This window comes from Nelumbo lutea, chromosome 7 (genome assembly GCF_056320005.1).
Source record: "Nelumbo lutea isolate HS-2025 chromosome 7, American lotus-T2T, whole genome shotgun sequence".
NCBI lineage: Eukaryota > Viridiplantae > Streptophyta > Magnoliopsida > Proteales > Nelumbonaceae > Nelumbo > Nelumbo lutea.
The window spans coordinates 51,580,411-51,599,253 of NC_142690.1; the positions used below are offsets into that span (position 1 = coordinate 51,580,411).

At 38.3% G+C, this 18,843-nt stretch overlaps 1 protein-coding gene across 9 annotated transcripts in view; it reads left to right on the plus strand.

The window, feature by feature from the left end:
* Positions 1 to 1,314: 1,314 nt before the first annotated feature.
* LOC148846370 (uncharacterized) overlaps positions 1,315 to 18,843 on the plus strand; it is a 40,577-nt gene continuing 23,048 nt past the window's right edge. For 2 of the 9 annotated variants that reach the window (XM_088954242.1, XM_088954249.1), the window contains exons 1-2: positions 2,384 to 2,522; positions 16,277 to 16,453. In XM_088954242.1, coding sequence (XP_088810368.1) covers positions 16,316 to 16,453 — 138 coding nt within the window. In that variant the 5' untranslated portion in view covers positions 2,384 to 2,522; positions 16,277 to 16,315. Of the gene's footprint in view, positions 1,701 to 1,793; positions 1,933 to 2,383; positions 2,523 to 2,649; positions 2,844 to 3,020; positions 3,069 to 3,331; positions 3,368 to 16,276; positions 16,454 to 18,843 lie in introns of those variants that run through there. The other 7 variants (XM_088954246.1, XM_088954243.1, XM_088954247.1 and 4 more) reach the window with 7 other exon arrangements.

Genomic DNA, 18,843 nt, shown 5'->3' on the forward strand with positions numbered 1-18,843 from the left:
GTTAGTTGCACCTTTTGACATAGGATATGATAGGACTATAGACTCAGATGTTAGTATTCCACCATACATTCTCTCATGAGCTTTCAAAGCAAGTGGGTTATATAAACCAAACTTAATTTAGAGGATTGGGCTGGTTAGTTGTACCATTTGACATAGGATATTATAGGACTACAACAAGGGTGGAGCCAGGAAATTTTCACAAGGGGGGTGGATTGGGGGAAGGGGGATAAATATAAATGGGCCTATAGTGGGGGGGCAACCTAAGTAGTAGTTTAAAGTATTTAACCCTAATGTTAATATTGAATTAACTTCAACTTACATTTGGCAAAAATATAGCTAACTTGTGACCAACCCGAACCCAACCCAAAATTTTAGGGTGGGTTGGAGGGGGAGGAGGGGTGTTCAACAACTCGTGTTGTGTTACAGTTAACCTCAACCAACATAACCTGGCCCAACTTAGCCTTGGGTTTAAATAGCATGTGAAATCCAAGGGTTTAATATAGATCATAAGCTAAATTAAAATACCATAAATCATATATTGTTAATACTTATTTGTACCTTACACTAGTACGCCTTTGATTTGATGCATAATCATAAAAGTTAATTCTACGCACCATAAATCATATGATATATGATTATTAGTTATTTGTACATGTGCATAGCACTAAGTATTTATACTATCGTAAAGCAAATACTTGCCTTACATTTTAATGCGTGCCACAAAAATCAAATTTAATAACCGTTGTTAAGTTATGCACGTGCCTTCCCACTAATTGGTAGGTCAATAATCTCCTTTTCTCTTTTTGGCATGACCTCTAGGGCCAGAGGCAAAGGGGACCCAATGGAGCCATGGCTCCCTCATGATTCAAAAAATTCCCAGTCTTCCTATGGGCCCGTTATATACTTCATTTATGTTTTGACTCCTTTGTAACAATTTCCTGGCTATTGGAATGATATAGTCGTTCATCACAAAAGAATTAGCTATGTAACATCACCGTCCCCATGTGGATCTGCTGTCCTTCTTTTAATCTTCACCCTAGTCAGAGATCGTCCTTCCAGAGGAAAAAACAGTGCATGGATTTGTAATTTCTGGGTCTGACGAGAAACATGATGAAAGTTCAAACCACCTACCAAAATTGCCGAGTGATCATTGTCGGAACTGGGACGACACAGGTAACACGTGGCCAATATGCCAGGATGACATGGCAAATCTCGATTGGCCCAGGCTTTACCCCTTTGTATTATATCAAAAGACAAAATTACCCTCGTACTTCGATTTTATCAATCAGCATCAATGGCTGGCTTTCTTTGTCTTTTTCACTTTTGCAAATTGGGAAAGGGAAATGTGCCCACATTCGTCCTCCGATAGCTTTGATGGCTTTTTTGCGCAAGTTTTCTGTTTTGGTGAAAGGCCTTAGATGTGATTGGATGGTGCGCCGCTTAGAATAATATTGTACGGATCACACGATCTTCTGGATGGAGGAGCGCTGGAGCTGGTGGCATCGAGGCGGCATCTTTCCCGGTGGGGTCGGTTCCAAGACGACAGAAAGCAATCATAATCGACCACGTCATTTTGAAAAGTTGCCCCACGTGAACGCTCCGGCGTTTATATTACGATTTACGAGTAGAACTGCAGACGAACTCGTGATGGGATCAATGAACCAACCAAGTTGCCAGAGGAAGCGGTAAACCGGTGACTGGTACTGGTTTTAATTTTTAATGGTTTATTTCTTATTTCTTTATATATATTTTAGATTTAAATTTAGGGAAAATAATTACTGCTGTGAGATAAAGATTTCGTCTAATTACAGTGGGAGGCGTCAAATCAACAAAAGACTTATGGAAGAGATAACGAGAAGTCAGGTCTGATGAATTTGAAGTTGAAGGGGATGGAGTTCTCAATTCCTGCATCCAATTACCAGAGAAACCAAGGTAATGCAGCGGAAAATGTGTGTTTTCTTACAGGTTCTTACCTCTTTTTTTTTGTTATTGTTATTCTCTCTGTTATTTACGCCAGCTTTTATTTATTGGGATCATTTATCCCTTGCAGATGTTTATAATCTGTTATCCGTTTGAATGCTTTGAAATTGATTTGTTCGTTTTGGAACTTATAGCGTGGGAATCTGGAAATTCCTCATCGGTTTCTATCAATATTCCATCGTTTCTTTCCGTTGTTGCAGTATGAATCGGGGGAGAGAATAAGAAAATCGCAACTGTTTTCTTCCTTTTTTATTATAAATTCTAATTTTAAATATTGAAATAAAAAAGGAATTAGAGAAACCGGTGAAAGAGGTTCTGAGCTCTCATTGCCACGTAGTATTACGTGATGAAAGTGGTCTGCAATTTAGTGGACCTGGTTGTCAATCTATCATTACTGTTTTATTTTTTATTGTTTTCTTTATTTATTTATTTTTTATTTTTCCCCTCAAAATCTAAGATTCTCTACAATGGATAGGATGAACAGCAATCGTTATGAAACAAACAAACCAACCAAGTTGAGCAACCGAATTCGATAATCCAAGGTAGCACGTTATCTTCCAGAGTTCCATCCAGTCTGTTCTACTTTTTAATTTATTTTATTTTTTCCTATTTTTTGGTTCCACTATTTATTTTATAAAATATAATACTTAATATTGCTTTTGGTTTAAGATTCGAACGGATTGATCCAACATCACGAATTTTCATGATATGGATTGTTGCCTTTTCTCTCAAGTTGGGTTTCTATCATTGTAGTCTCAAATCTGAACTTCCTTTTCGTCTGAGCTGTTGTTGGTTCTTTTCTTCCTTCTGTTATTGAGCTCTTTGGTTTTCATCGGTTGTTTGGGAATTTCTTCGGAGTAGAGGTAATTTTCTCAATCGGTTGTGAGTACCTTTGCGTATTCTCCAATATTGTTTCTGAGTATTGTTGAATCTCTCTCTTTTTTGCTTATTCTCTCTCTCTCTCTCTCACATACACTTTCTCGGGTGCTGCTTAATCTCTCTTTGTTTTGCTTATTCCCCATTATTGTCTTTCTCGATAGTGCTTAAATCGTTCTTGCTTTTGCTTATTCTGCACTTTGGTTTTATAGGTATTGTTCTCTCTCTCTCTCTCTCTCTCTCTCTCTTTGACTTTCTGGGGTGCTGCATAATCTCTCTGTGTTTTGCTTATTCACCATTATTGTCTTTCTGGATAGTGCTTAAATCGTCTCTGCTTTTGCTTATTCTGCATTTTGGTTTTACATGTATTTTCTCCTTCTCTCTCTCTCTCTCTCTGACTTTCTGGGGTGCTGCTTAATCTCTCTTTGTTTTGCCTATTCCACATTATTGTCTTTCTGTATAGTGCTTAAATCGTCTCTGCTTTTGCTTATTCTGTATTTTGGTTTTACAGGTATTGTTCTCTCTCTCTACCACTCCCATGTTTGAATTTTTGGATTTTCTTAACGAACCCCCGGGGAATATTCCTGGTTTTGATTAGAAATGTAGTGATTTTGTGCTGAAAAGTTGGATTATGTTGCATTACTCGAATTTGGTTGCATAAGCTGCCTGAGATTTCTGCATGGTTGGTTTATTTGCTATATTTCTTTTTCATTGGGATTTTATCACCTAAAGTTATTTATTCGATTGGGAAATAATCACACAATGGCTCGGCATACCTGTTTCACATGGTGGGATTTATAATTTAGATCCTTCGACAATTCTCTCATCACCCAAAATACAGGAATTATTAAGAAAGATTAGCCTTATTTCTTTATGTCTATTGCAATCCGTATATGTTAATTTGAATCCACTAATACATACATTACTTTTTCACAGAGAAGACTTGGGGATGGTTCATCCTTTTTGAGTTACCTTGTTTAAATGTTGATTTTGTCGCATTGTTTTTGTTATATTTCCTTGATTCTGAATATTTTAGCAAACCCAAATTGGTGGGAGCCTTGTGCACTGGGCTGCCCTTTTTATGGTGAAACTTTATTAAGTAATTGTTTGATACTATTGCCATCTTGATGATCTACTTCGCTCTTTCTTGTTGATGGTTTTACTTAACAAGTGAACTGGAACTTCAGGCATCAAGTACTGCAAAAAGAATCAGCTATTCTAATGAAGCAACTGAATGTAATGAAACATCTAACTAGGTTTTTCTGCTCCTTTAGCTATACGTAACCAAAACAAAAGAAAGTATACTTCTCTCAACTTGTGTTTCTTGTCTCCTCAGCTTGGTAGATTGGGCCCATATGCTACACAAGTTTCTATATTAGTGGCTTATCCTTCCATTTGATAATTTGGAGTATTTGATATGAGGGATAAATGATTGTCTGTGAATCATCTTCTTTATCTTTTCCTTAGATTGTGCATTTGATTTTATTTTTTTTTTGATTTTTCTGTTTTGCCACATTAGATTTGGTCCTGTTCCAGGGGAGTTTGTCAAAAATGAGTTGACATTTTACATAAAGTTTCATAAAAAAATATTTTTTTTTTCTTTTTCTGAATGGATATGCACTGATAGATCTCAAATTTAAGAGTATGACTTGGAATTTTTTTTTTGATAATTGTATGACTTGGAAAATTTTCAAGGACCAGAATTATGCATGTTGCATACTTCTAAATAAAAGTTAAGATTTGGATCCTTCATGGGGCTCCACAATGAGGGGTAGCCTTTCCTCAAAACCCATAACCCCCCACCCTTGGTGACAGCTTGATCCCAAGTCTCTCCATTACAACCAGCCAGAGAATTTACCAAGTAAACAGCCATTCAGTTGGTTTCATGTTCTTTAGCTTAGCTTTGGTTGTGGGCTAATCAGGGTGCTCATCTAGGGCTTTGAACTTCCTGATAGGGGTTTTGTTCTTATTGTGCTATAACAATGTTTAATATTTTATGCATAAAAAGTGTTTAATATTTTGGGGAAAGAAGGAATGGGTCCTCAAAATGTTTTTTCTTTTTTCTTTTTTATTTTTTTTGAAAAAGGTAAGGTATTCTATTGTTTTAAGTATCAAAGAAAAAACTATAAACAGTTAAGTACAAAGAGATTTTGTACATCAACCCATTAAGAAGAGGGAGAGAAAAAAAAAGAAAGCTCTATAGACTAAAAAGCTTGGTTTGATTTGACGATTCAAATTCAATATTTAGATTTTACTCATCTACCCCTAATGGTTGATCAAATTCAAATGAAATCCTAAAATCCAATAAGATTTAATGATGTTGGACCAAAGTCTAAGAAAAGGAAATAAAACTTATACTTTTTTTGTTGGTCTATATGGGCCTTCATTTGGATGTCACAATGGGCCAGAAATCAGGTTTTGAAAATCCACATGAACCTAATGTGCTTAAAATGTTCAACAATAAATCTAAATTGAATAAGCCCAAGAACCACCAAGTTAAACCCATTCCAGAAAGCCTGATCAGTTAGCCATCAATATGTGGACCCCACATGATTTGGATTTGATTCCCCCAATGTAATCTTTAATTGGTTTCAAAATATATGCTGAATAATTGTTGTATCCTCACAATTTACTTCGAATCTTCAAGATATTTTGAATGGGTTTTTTAGTTCTTTCTGTCTAGGAAACTCAAATATTTCGTAGATGTTATAAGATGATAAGATCTATTGTTTTTTCTCTATAAATACTCCATGTATGTGCTCATTTGAGCAATTGATGAATGAGCAAATGAAGAGTTTTGTCTAATAGTATATTTGGTGCTGGAGAGTGTGGTTTTCTCACTCTCAATTCATTGAGGACATTAAACAGTGATGGGGTGGGGGTGTGAGGGTTTCAAAATTTCCAAAAAAGCTGTAGAAAGTGAAGGAGGAATTAAAGGCTTGGAACAAAGAGATTTTTGGACTAATCGGAGAAGAAAAAGAGAAAATCTTAAATAAAATTGGGGAGCTGGATTTAAAGGAGGTTGAGGGTGAGATGGGGGAGGAAGATAGGGTGTCAAGACAGGACTTAAAAAGGAAGCTGGATGAATTATTAAGAAGGCAAGAGATTTGATGGAGGCAAAAATCTCGTTGTTAGTGGATAAAAGAAGGGAGTGGTAATACTAGATTCTTCTATCAGGTAACTAACACCATAAACAAGAACTACATTTCAAAGTTAGTTGTTAATGATTAGGAGATCTCATATCAGGAGTTGATTGCTGAAATTTTGATTGATCATTTCAAGAACATCTATTACTCCTAACCTCAAAGGTTATTTGTTTCTGGTATGGAGTGGCAACTAGGGAACGAGAGGGAAGAAGAAGTTGCTATGAAGTGAAGTTCTGGTTTCCTTTGATAACAGTGAACTGTGACAGGGTGGCAAAGAAATTAGGAAACGTATTGTTTCAGCTACTTCAGATGGATGGGAAGAAGGATCTGATGTAGTATGGGAATCAGCCCACTGAGTAAACATTTACTAGGTTGTCTTTTGATGACCTAGCTCAGATTGTATTTAAAAAGATAGCATCATTGCAGAACTTTTGGATCTATCTATCTTGATTTGAATTTATCAAGATAGTGTTACAGCAGGATTTCCGAATTTGTCTTCAATTAGGACTTTCTTTTCTGAAGATATTTAGTAGGATTCTAACAAGGAATGTTCAATTAGATTAGGAAACTTTCTTGTAGGAGCCATAAGGGTGTAAAGAAGTTTATACAAAGGGTAGGTAGACCAAAGCTAGGCAGTTCTATTGGTTTTTACTTAATTATTTAGTGAAGAATTGTTCTTCTTCATGTTTTTTCGGCTTTGGTTCTTTTTTCTTTGATGCTTCTCTGGACGTGATGTGTTTTCTGAATTACGCCATTAGGTTTCAGAGTACAAGTTTGATCCTTCTTTGGATTATGGCTCCTAAGAAGAAACAAGTGGCTCACATCATGGAGCAGGAGGTCAACAACAAAACACAAGAAGAGGTGCCAAAGTTGAGTGAAGGGAAGGGAGATCCATCATATAGATGGTGAGGAAGCTGAGAGAGTTTGAGTTCAGAAGAGAGGAGAGAGAGATGGGGTTTGAAGAAGGAGTTGAAAGACATCCTAAAAAAAGAAGAGGTTACTTAGAGACAAAAATCTAGATGTCAATGGATTAGGGAAGGGGATGACAATACCAGTTTTTTCCATATGTTGGAAAATGGGAGAAAGAGGAAAAATTCAGTGTTGAAATTGGAATGGAATGAACAAGTATTGACGTGAGATGAAGACATAGCCCAAGCCTTTGTGAATCATTTCAAAACTCTCTATGAGAGTCCAAGGAGGTCTGGAGAAAACTTAGAGGACCTGGATTGGAGGGTTGAGAACGGAGAGCTGTTGGACTCCTTGGAAAGGAAGTTTGAGGTTCAGGAAGTAAAAATGCAGTTTTCTCGATGGTGAGATCTAAAGCCCTAGGACCTGATGGTTTTACGATGGTTTTCTATCAAGATTGTTGGGAAATAATTAAGGGTGACTTGATGGAGGTGTTTGATGAGTTCCATTAGAGGGGCAAATTTAACTCAAGTGCAAATGCAACCTTCATCGCTTTGATACCAAAGAAAGTGGATGCACTTCAACCGAAGGATTTTAGGCCCAGAAGTTTGATAGGTAGCATGTACAAAATCATTTCTAAGGTTTTAGCCCTAAGAATAAAATATGTTCTTCCCTCGATGATTTCTCCAAACCAAGGGGCTTTTGTGTTTGGGAGACAAATAATTGATCAAATCCTCATTGCCAATGAATGTGTAGAGGTTAGAAGAAGGAAAAAACAAAAGGGACTGGTGTGCAAATTGGATTTAGAGAAAGCTTATGATATGGTGGATTGGGAGTTTCTAGTGGAGATTCTTAAGCGTAGGGGTTTCGGAGAGAGATGGTGTAAATGGGTGAAGGGCTGCATTACTTCATGTCATTTTTCAATTCTGGTAAATGGAGTAGCAAGAGATTTTTTTCCTGCCAAAAGGGGGCCTAAGACAAAGAGATCCTTTATCTCCCTTCCTATTTACTCTGGTAACTGATGTGTTGAGTGAGTTGATCATAAGGGAAGATGCCAACAATATGATTAGAGGCTGGAGAGTTGGAAGGGATGAAGTGGTGGTTACACATTTACAATTTGCAGATGACATTATTATGTTTTGTGAAGGGAAATCTGAAGAACTCATGAACCTAAAAAGGATAGTCCATAAATTTGAGAGGATCTCTAACCTAAAGATCAATTGGGGCAAGAGTTGTGTGGCAGGAGTAAACTTAGGGAGTGGAGAGGTGATTCGATTAGCTGGAAAATTGGGGTATGAGATAGGAGATTGGCCATTACAGTATCTAGGACCACCTTTGGGAGGAAATCCTAATATGGATGGTTTCTGGTACCCAGTGATTGAGAGATTTACAAAGAGACTTGCTAATTGGAAGAGAAGTTACATTTCTTTGGGAGGTAGGGTAATTTTGATAAAGTCGACGCTGGCTAACTTACCAGTGTATTTCCTATCTACCTTTAGGATACCGGTGAAAGTAGCAAAGCAGCTAGAGAAGATCATGAGGAACTTCCTTTGGGAACCAGGAGACACCAAAAGAGACCACCTAGTGAAGTGGGAGGTGGTTTCTAGAAGTAGAGATGAAGGGGGGCTAGGAATAGGAAATCTTAGGCTAAGAAATACAACATTATTGGGGAAATGGTTATGGAGATTGCCTTTGGAACAGGATAGACCTTGGCATAGAGTGATTATTAGCATTCATGGATTGGTAGACAATGGTTGGGATGCAGGAGTCGACCCAGGGGCTTCCCGGTGCTCTCCCTGAAAAGCTATTCATGGTATTTTACCTTCATTCCTTCCTTATGTCAAATTTGATGCTTGTGCAGGAAATAAGGTCTTATTTTGGGAAGATGCTTGGGTTGGAGACACTCCCTTGAATGAAAGGTTCCCTTTTATTTATTCACTCTTTGAAAATAAAAGAAAAGTGATCTCTTCGGTCTTTACTGATAACTCTTGGGACTTGGGTTTGAGGAGAGGCCTAAGGGAGTCAGAAATGACGATGGTGGATGAATTAATTAAACTTTTAGGGTCAACTTGCCTGGATCAATCTTGTGTGGACAGTAGAATTTGGAAACCTTCCCCTTTTGGTGTGTTCACTTGCTCTTTCTTTTTTGGTATCCTCGTTCAATCATCAAACCTTGTAAGGAGCTTTCCTTCAAAGGAGATTTGGTGTTAGCCTGTACCCCCAAAAGTTCAGGCTTTTTGTTAAGAGGTGGTTATCCAAAAAGTCAATACTCTAGATTTGTTGTAAAGAAAAAGGCCAAATGTTTGCCTATCACCCCATGTTTGTAGCCTCTGCTTGGGATTTGGTTAGACGATCAAATACCTATTGATTTCTTGTCCATTTGTATGCTTTATTTGGACTTGGTTCTCTTCTATCTTTGGTTGTAGGTGGACACCTCCCCCAGATGTGGCAAGCCTTTTTGACCCAAGCTTTTTCAGGCAACCGAAGAGGCATGGAAGATTAATGTGGAGAGCTACAAGAGTAGTTATCTTATGGTTAGTTTGGGAAGAAAGGAATGATAAAATCTTTAAAGGCGTGGAGAAGTCCAAGGAGGCAATTGTAGAAAGGATAATTATTATGACTATTCATTGGTTGAAAACTTTGGATTTGTTTAAAGACTTCTCAGCTGAAGACATTTACAAGAATTGGGAAGTGGTGGCTTCTACAACTTCCATGAAACCTATTGTGCAAGAATTTTGGTCCCCACCAACACAACAAAGAGTGAAAGTGAATTTTGATGGGAGTTCAAGAGGTAACCCGACCCCTTCAGGTATAGGAGGAGTTTTCAGAGATGAAAATGGCAGAATTGTGGCTTTGTTTTCAGGACCAATAGGAGTGGGGGACTCATTGAGAGCGGAGGTGATGGCCTTGCTTCAAGGTGTAAGATATGCAAAACAGTTGGGGTTACACCAAATTGAGATTGAGGGAGACTCTAAATTGTTGATCAAGTGGCTGCAATCTGGTAAGTTGGGAGCCTGGATTTATAGACAACCCATAAGGGAAATCCACAATACAACAAGGGAGATCGGTGCATGCTTCAAATGGACAAGGAGATCAGCTAATGGTTTAGCCGACATGTTGGCTAAACAAGGGACTGTGAGGGAGAGTATGTTCTGGGCAGTTTTGTAAGAAAGATAATTGGGGCTCAACACCTACTTAGCGGTTGACAGCTGTACTTAAATCTGGAAAGTTATTTAATGAAGTTACTGCTTCCAATAAAAAAAACCATGTAGGGTGGCTGGGCGAAATTTCAAAAATTTTCTTTCTCCGTTCTGAGAATTGTATTCCCTATTTTAGAAAAATAACATTTTTCAAGGTTCGTTCTTGAAACAAACCGGACTAGATTTGTAACCAAAATTAAGGGAGGGATATACCTGATACGGAATTCACAAAGGTAGCTCCCAACGTAGGTGTTCACGCCAAAAGAGGTCACCAAATCCTACTTCCACTGAAGATGACACAACTTAGGATGAAGCAGGATTAGCAAAGCAATTCTTCAGCAAGGATCACACAAGGGAGTGTGAGCACAAATTCAGATATGATTTTTTCTAGCAAAAATCAGAATCAAGATCTAATCTTGATCAGTCCAAGACTTTGGAGATCGAACAGGGTAGGGTAGCAAGAACAGAGAAAAGAACTGGATTCAACAAAAGTGTTTAACAGAAGGAATTCACCCTCTATTTATAAACTTTCAGGATCAATTTCCTAATCCTCTTAGGAAAGAGTTCTTTGATCCAAATCTTTATTTAGATCTGAACTCTTAAGTGGATAAGACTTATCTTATCTTATCCTCTTGTTGATCCATATCTTTATCTAAAACCAGATTCACCCATATTATTTAATTTCATTAACCCAGTTTGAAATGGGCTTTAGGCCCATTAAGCTATCAGACTCACTTCCCTTTTAATTTGCTGATAACTTGGCTCTCTTTGTATGGCGTGGGACCCTAACATTGATCTCCACAAAAGCCATATGGGTTCAGCCTAGCCTCTGTTACAAGGCCTGGCCAAATTCACTACTGAACACATTGAACCCTTGAGCCCATCGGTATGGGCTCTTAGCAGGCCCAACATTTACACTAAATGGTCCTTGGGTCCAACCACCTTATGAAGTCCTAAGGACTATGGACTTAAGTGAGATTAACCCATCAGATATGTAAGCCCTAAATGGTCTTACACTGTCCGGCAAGAGAGGACCTCTCCTTCGGCTACAAGGTACAGTGTCGCACTCTCTGCTCAGGATGGATCTCGGGAATTAAAACCTTTTGCAAACCTTTTTCATAAAACATAATATATATATCTCTATATAAATATATTTTTATAAAGGGGCTGATTCTGTCATTATGATCACCCACTCAGATAAATTCTCAGATTGCCCCAACATTCTTAGGTTTTGGCCTCGCTAAGGATCTCACTGATTGGCATACCAAAGATAGCTCGATCTAACACCTAGTGCAGTACCATAATCGAGTCTAGGGGTTAGGTGTAACTTTCCAGTTTTGCCTATCTGTCTCCAAGGTGCAGGGCATAACTGGAAAATGGTTTGGTTCAGAGTTTCAAATGAACCCACACTACATGTGCTTTGGGTCTCACCCTGGCAGCTGAGACAAGCTACTCCAACCGACTTGGCAGCACATTAGTGTCAGCCTTGGTAGGATAAACCTCCCAAGGTCTATCCAGCGGCTGTGAACATTCTAAACTAACACGAGTCTCATAAGTGTCCAGTTCAAGGGTAATTACACAAAAACATATCAGATATAACATGAATTAATTGTGTACTTTTATTCATTTACAATAAATGTCAAATGTACATCAATCTGATTGGAACTAAGGGCATACACTGTCTAACAGCTCCCACTTGCACTTAGGTCCAATCTGGTACAAGCCTCAGTCCCAAACTGCCCACGTGTTTCTCAAACACTTTCTGTGTTAGTGGCTTAGTCAATGGGTGGGTCTGCCACATTCTCTGCTGATGTTACCTTTTGAATCACGACGTCCCCTCTACCAACAATCTCCCGTAGATCCAATGTTGTCACACAATAGTGGAATGGGTGATATGGTAGGATTCCAAATTCTAGAATGAACAATTTCATCCATTAGGCAGTGTCACTTATAGCAATGTGCTTGGCTTGGGTCGTGGATTATTTTTCTTACTACACAGGACCCCATCGTGAAGATGTAACCAGATGTAGATTTTCTATCATCTGGGTCTGACTGGAAGTCGGCATCGGTATACCCTAGGATTTATAGTGAACTACTATCGAATACCAGACAAAACTCTTTTGTCATTCGGAAGTATTTAAGTATGTTTTTCACAGCTACCTAGTGCTCCTGTCTTGGGTTTGACTGGTATCTACTTACCACACTCACTGCCTGAGCAATGTTTGGCTGAGTTTACAACATGGCATACATGATGCTCCCTGTGGTTGAGGAATAGGGAACCTCTCTCATGCCCTCAATCTTCTCGGGAGTCTTGGGAGACATATCCTTGGAGACAGTGACTCTGTGTCTGAAAGGGACAAATCCCTTGGAGTTCTCCATGCTGTATCTTTTGACAATCTTGTCAATGTAAGTAGACTGGATAATCCTATTATCCTCTTTGATCTATATCTATAGAGTCGAAATCCCAAGATATAGGAGGTTTCTCCAAGATCTTTCATGGAGAATTGCTGCGAATGCCACACTGTCACCGTAGTTAACATTCCTACATCATTCCCAATGAGTAAAATGTCATCTACATACAGAAATAAGAATGTAACCTTATCTCCCACTGTTTTCCTGTAAACACAAGGCTCATCCGGATTTTGCTCAAAGTAAAACTGTTTGACGATAGGGTCAAACTGGATGTTTCAACTCCTTGAAGCTTGCTTAAGTTCATAAATGGATCAATTAAGTTTACACACCATGTGTTCTTGACCTACAACAATGTAACCTTGCGGTTTCTGTATGTAGATATCCTCAGTAAGAGCTCCATTCAGGAACACGGTTTTGACATCCATTTGTCAAATCTCATAGTCATAGTGTGCTGCTACAACTAGTAGGATTCTTATGGATTTAAGCATGGACATTGGCGAAAAGGTTTCCTCATAATTGGTTCCCTCTTTCTAAGTATACCCTTTCGCTACAAGACAAACTTTATAGGTCTAAATCTTACCATTAGAGCCCTTATTCTTCTTTTAAATCCATTTGCAACCAATTGCTTTCACCCAAGGGGGTGAGTCTATAAGAGTCTAGACGTTGTTGGTCTCCATCGAGTCCATCTCGGCTTTCATGGGATCTACCCACTTCAAGGAATCAATGTCCAACATAACTTCCATATAAGTCAGGAGATCTTCCTCACTGATCGTGGCTTCCATCAAGTAACTTTCTTGATCATAGCCATAACGAACTGGAGGCCTAGAAATCCGGGTAGATCTTCTAAGTTGGGTATTATCTGGAGCCAGTGGGACATCTCCCGTTACCCTTGGGCTCTCCTCATGAAGAACAACTTCCTAACGATGATTGTCTAGGATGTAATCTTCTTCCAAGAAGTAGGCATTTCGACTGCAAAACACCTTTTGCTCTTTTGAGTCATAGAATAAGTAACCTACAGAGCTTTTGGGTACATAAAGACAATCTTTAAGTGTAATTGTTCCTTCTCTGAAATACAATTCTTCAGTTTCTATGGTTGTAGTTGCAACTATTGCAAAAGTCCCCAAGTAAAGTGTCACTTCTCCTTCACTCAGCCTTCTGCTTATCTTGAACCCTTGCAATGTGTTACATGCATGAGTAGAAGCCCCAGAGTCAATACACTAGGATGCAGAAGTGACCAACAAATTGGTCTCTATGACAAAAGACTTGAAATTACCTTGCTTCTTGGTCTCTAGGTATTGAGGACAATTCCTCTTTCAGTGGTTGGTTTTCTTGCAGAAACGACAGACATCTGATGTCTTATCCTTTTTCTGCTTTTTAGGTTTACTGGCTTTCTTCTGAGGCTTCTTCTTAGCTTTCCTTTTTTTCTTGCCTGATTTGCCACGTTCAACAAGCATTGCTATTGGTTTGTCCTTCTTTATCAGTTCTTCAGCCCTTTGCAACGTATTGCTGAGTTCTTGAAGGTAGCCTTTAGCTTATTCATGTTGTAATTCATGATAAACTGATTGAAGGAGGGAGGCAAAGAGTTTAAGGTGGCATCAATTTTGGTGTCATCATCTAGCCCAGGCTCGAGAGCCTCCAGTTCATTGATGTAGCCCATCATCTTGAGACAATGGTCTTGAACCTATTGGTTCTCAGACATCTGTGTGGTCATAAACAGTTTTATGACCTTTTGTTGAGTAGTACGATTATGCTCTTCATACATGGTCCTCAGACTATCCATGATATCCTTGGACACTTCGATCTTATCGAACTATCTTTGTATCAGATTGTCTAAGGAGGCTATAATATAACACCGGGCAAGAGAGTTCTCTCCTCCCATTCTTGATATTCCTTTTTACAGGCCTCGGAAACCCTATCACTCAGACGTTCCGGTGTAGGGTTTTTGGCTACCTTGTCCAACTTCTCGGACGTCAGCACCAGCATAAGGTTACAGAACCAGTCAACATAATTGGGTCCTTTAAGCTTGTTATCATCCAACAGTTTGTCGAATTGTCCGTTTGCCATTTCTGATAAAAGGCAAAATATTAGTCCATGACCTAAAAAGTGATTCATGTTATTTACATAGAAAGGGCTTTTAGTTCATCTTGTTAATAATATATTACTTTGGTAAAATTTTCTTTAAATTTTTAATGCTCTTTAATATCCAATTGCAAACCAAAATTCGACTCAAATCCGTATGTTAATGAATCAAGTTTGGATCTGGGTATATTTGATTCGATCTGATCCATTTGAAGTCCTAGATAATCTATTGGGTATCTCCATTAATAACAAGTTGGTGGAAGAGAGAAATTCTGGAAAATGAATATGCTCAATAGGTGGAAGGAGAGACATTCTACGGGCAGGAGAGGGAGGAGCAAAAGAGTTAAAGGTTGGAGAAAGGTGTAGAGTGCTTAGATTTATTGGTGCTGTTAGAATCCCACCAAGAGATTGAGGGAGAAGTGTTGTCTGTCATACCGTTAGCAGTGTTAGGGGAACAACAATAGGGTCAACTGTTGGAAATCCCTCATAAATCATGGGTGGATTAAGTTGAAGAACAGAAGGATGTGAAAAGAGCTAATGGTAACACCATATTTGAGTTGGTGTGATCATATCCTGGAGGTGAGCAAATTTCTGGGGGTTTCCTTTGAAGGTAGAGAGGGAGAGAGAGTTATTGATCCTATTTATGGCTCTGAAAAATAGGAAAAGTGAGGGTTGCAAGGATCTGAAGGTGCTTGCTTAATAAGATTCTGTAAGTAAGGAGCAAAACAGTTTAGAAAAAACTGAAGAAGAAAGTGTGAGAACGGAGATTTTATTATAGAGGACAGCCCTTTCTGTGTAAGCCAATATTTGCAGGACCATCAATAATTGTATTCATCTCCATTTGAATTAATTTATTTGAACCCTCAAGTTTGCTGAGGGCTCCAGGATCTCATTTAAAACATGTCTGGAGTTCTGAAGACTCAAATATTACATGTATTAATGGCTCATAAACATTAAGATTTTCTTTTTTCTTTTTTTTTTAAATTTTTGTAATGCTTTCCCTTTTTCTTATTGTTTTTCCTCTCCTTTTACCTAATTTTCATAAGTTGAAATGTTATCATGCTACAACAATTTGCTTTTCTGATGCTGTTACCAAAGTTTGAACAGAGCAGGTTCCAGTTTAATTGAAAATGAAAATATTTCAGTAGAAATAATTTGGTTTTTGGTGGATGTTTAAAACCTTGATGGAAACATAAAAGGGAAAAGAAAGCTTGTTTAATTGAATGGGTCCTATTGTAGTTGTTAAGAAGAATGGGTTTCAAGAGGTTAGTAGAAAATGATTGATGAATTTTAGTGGATTGGTTATTCCCATTCAACCATTTGAACTCCCAATACCAAACACATCCTTCGGTCCTTCTCCCCCAATCCAAAATTGAAATGATCTAAATTGTTTTAGGACTACAAAGCACATTAAGGTTGTAACACTTGATATAACATGTTTCACATGACCCTATACTATCGAACATATAGTGGTACGAGAAGGCAGAAGACTTGCAAGAGCAAAAGGACAGTTGTTGTAATATGTTTAGTGTGGAAAACACCAATATGAGGTGATGCTATCTTTACATAGCTTAAGATGGAGATCAATTCTTCTTTGCTTGAATTTTAGCATTATCTAAATAATTATGTTCATACAAAAAGCAGTGGATTTGAAACTCTATTCTTCTCTTTCATCAGTTTGTTTATTGGACATATGGGATCAAGGAATGTATTATAATGCCTGTTCCTAAGGAGACAGTAATGGCTATCAAGTCTTACCAAGTGCAGGCTCAAATGTTGGTCAGGGATTACTTACTAGCAGATCCTTTTCTTCCATACATTTCTGTTCTTGGGGGTATATTTGCTTGCAAGATGGTATGTCATAATTTCTTTATCTTTATTAATTTCTATAATTTTTATTGTTCCTTTTTTGTGTTGTGCAGTAAGGAATATGTGGGGTGCAGGGCTGTTAATTGATTGAACCATGATATCAAACCAATTCTAAAAAGAGAACTTCGTGGGCCACTTTTCATAAAAATGAAAAAAAAAACTTCATGGACCTACAGTAGCAGGATTGGTTTTCTTCTGAGTGATATCTCTTGTTTATTATAATAGCAGGAATTCTTCTCCTATAGTAAGTTGTTTATTTGATTCCTTTTTTTTGATCAATAACAAGATTTCATTAGGAGTATTATGAAAAGAAATACAAGAGCAGGAGAGATAAACTTCCTTAACTCTCCATATTATAATTTAGCTATTACAATTGAGCCCAGAACAGATTACTCCTTCCCATTCCTTGCTTTGCTAACACATAAGCAAACCCATTTGCCATTCTTTTTACCCAATTAAACTTCACCTCCATATTTTGTGTCAAGCACTTGAACCTTTTCTTTTCATTGTTAAAATCCAAAAACCTTTTTCTTCCTTCTGCAGTCTCTCCACTATCAGCTTTGAATCCCCCTCTATAATCAGCTCTCTTATATTCATGTCCTTTGCCTTTTGTATTCCGTGCATGACAGCTAACACCTCAGCCCTTAATGAATCTCCTTCTCCAATTGGGCCCGAGAATAGGCCAACAGTTCTGCCTTCATTATCTCTAAACACCCCTCCAATTGGAGATAATGAAGGCAGAACTGTTGGCCTATTCTCGGGCCCAATTGGAGAAGGAGATTCATTAAGGGCTGAGGTGTTAGCTGTCATGGATGGAATACAAAAGGCAAAGGACATGAATATAAGAGAGCTGACCCCATTCAAAGCTGGTAGTGGAGAGACTGTGGAGGAATTGAATTACCCCACACCTCCTTAACAGGAAAAGGTGGCCCTGTAGAGTTAGACAGATTAGTAATAGCCTTGAAAAATGAGGCAGAAGAGTAGACACTAGATGGAGGCAGAGTCCAGATACGACTATCAGGTTTTGAGACGTCCAAGTAAACTCCATCGAGGATATGAAGCAAATTTATTATTTATGGCAACATTCAATTCTGAGTCCCTGACCCCCCTTCTCATACGCAAATCTCATTCAACACCCCTCAAAGAGTTGGAAGGAAGCAAGAAAGATGACATTGGTTTGTTTTTATATCTTGACATGGCAAAAATAGAGGGGAATTTATCTTTCGAAGAGATATCTCCCACCCACACCTGTTCCCAAAATTTAATGAGGTTACCCGAACAAAGGTCATACCTGACAAAAGGCAGGCAGGAAGGAAGGGCAGCATAAATGGCCTTCCAAGTGGATTCTCTAGTTGCTTCAGTCAATAATCCATCATCTCAGCCATCAGCCACAAGCTCATGAATTCCTACCGCCATTTTAGCCCAAAGCTTATCCTTTTCTCCAGGTAGTCTCCAAAGCCACTTCCTTAATAAAGCCTCATTCCTCTTCTGTAAGTTACCTAAACCTAAGCCTCCAAACCTCTTACCTTTACTCACTATTTCCCAGTTCACCCTATGATCCTTTTTATTCTCCCCTGGTTCCCACAAGAAGTCCCTCATCATTTTCTCCAATTTCCTACTAACATTCACCGGCATCTTGGAGACGAACATAAAATACACAGGCAGATAGGCCAAGGTGGCTCTTATTATTGTAATCTTTGCTCCTAGGGACAAATAATTCTTCTTCCAAGCAGCAAGTCTCTTATCAAATCTTTCTACCACAGGGTCCCAAAAACTACTCTTTTTTGAATTATCTTCCAAAGGTAATCCCAAATATTTCATGGGCCATTGTGACACTTTGCATCCCAAAATACTTGCATATTGCAACATTTCCCCTTGTTCCATGTTGAGTTTTGGGCTGATATCACTTGTTTTTATTTACATAGAATAGTTAGGGAGTTATTGGGCCCAAGGCCATTAGTTTATATTTTAAGTTAAGAGTGTTTATTCCGTTCTTACAAGTAGCCGACTTACTAAGGGCATACTTGTCTTTGTACTCTATTTTTATTTGTGAGTATATAAGCTAATGAAAGGGAAGGCCAAACCTAATTTTGGCTTCTTCCACTCTCTTCAGGCCCTCTCCTCTTTCTTTCTCTACATAAACCTGCTCTTCTCTTTCTTTTCTTCTTTCTTTCACAGTTTTTATATCAAAACAGATCTTCCAAACTTATTTACTTGGTACCAGAGCAAGTTTAGAGACTTTTTGAGCTGCTCCATCATGCAGCCCTAGATCGGCCGACTTCATGATGAGGTAAAGGGCTGATCGAGGACTTTAGGTAAGCCCAATTTTTGGATTTTTTGGTGGATTTGCAATCCCTTATAGCTGGTCTAGGGTT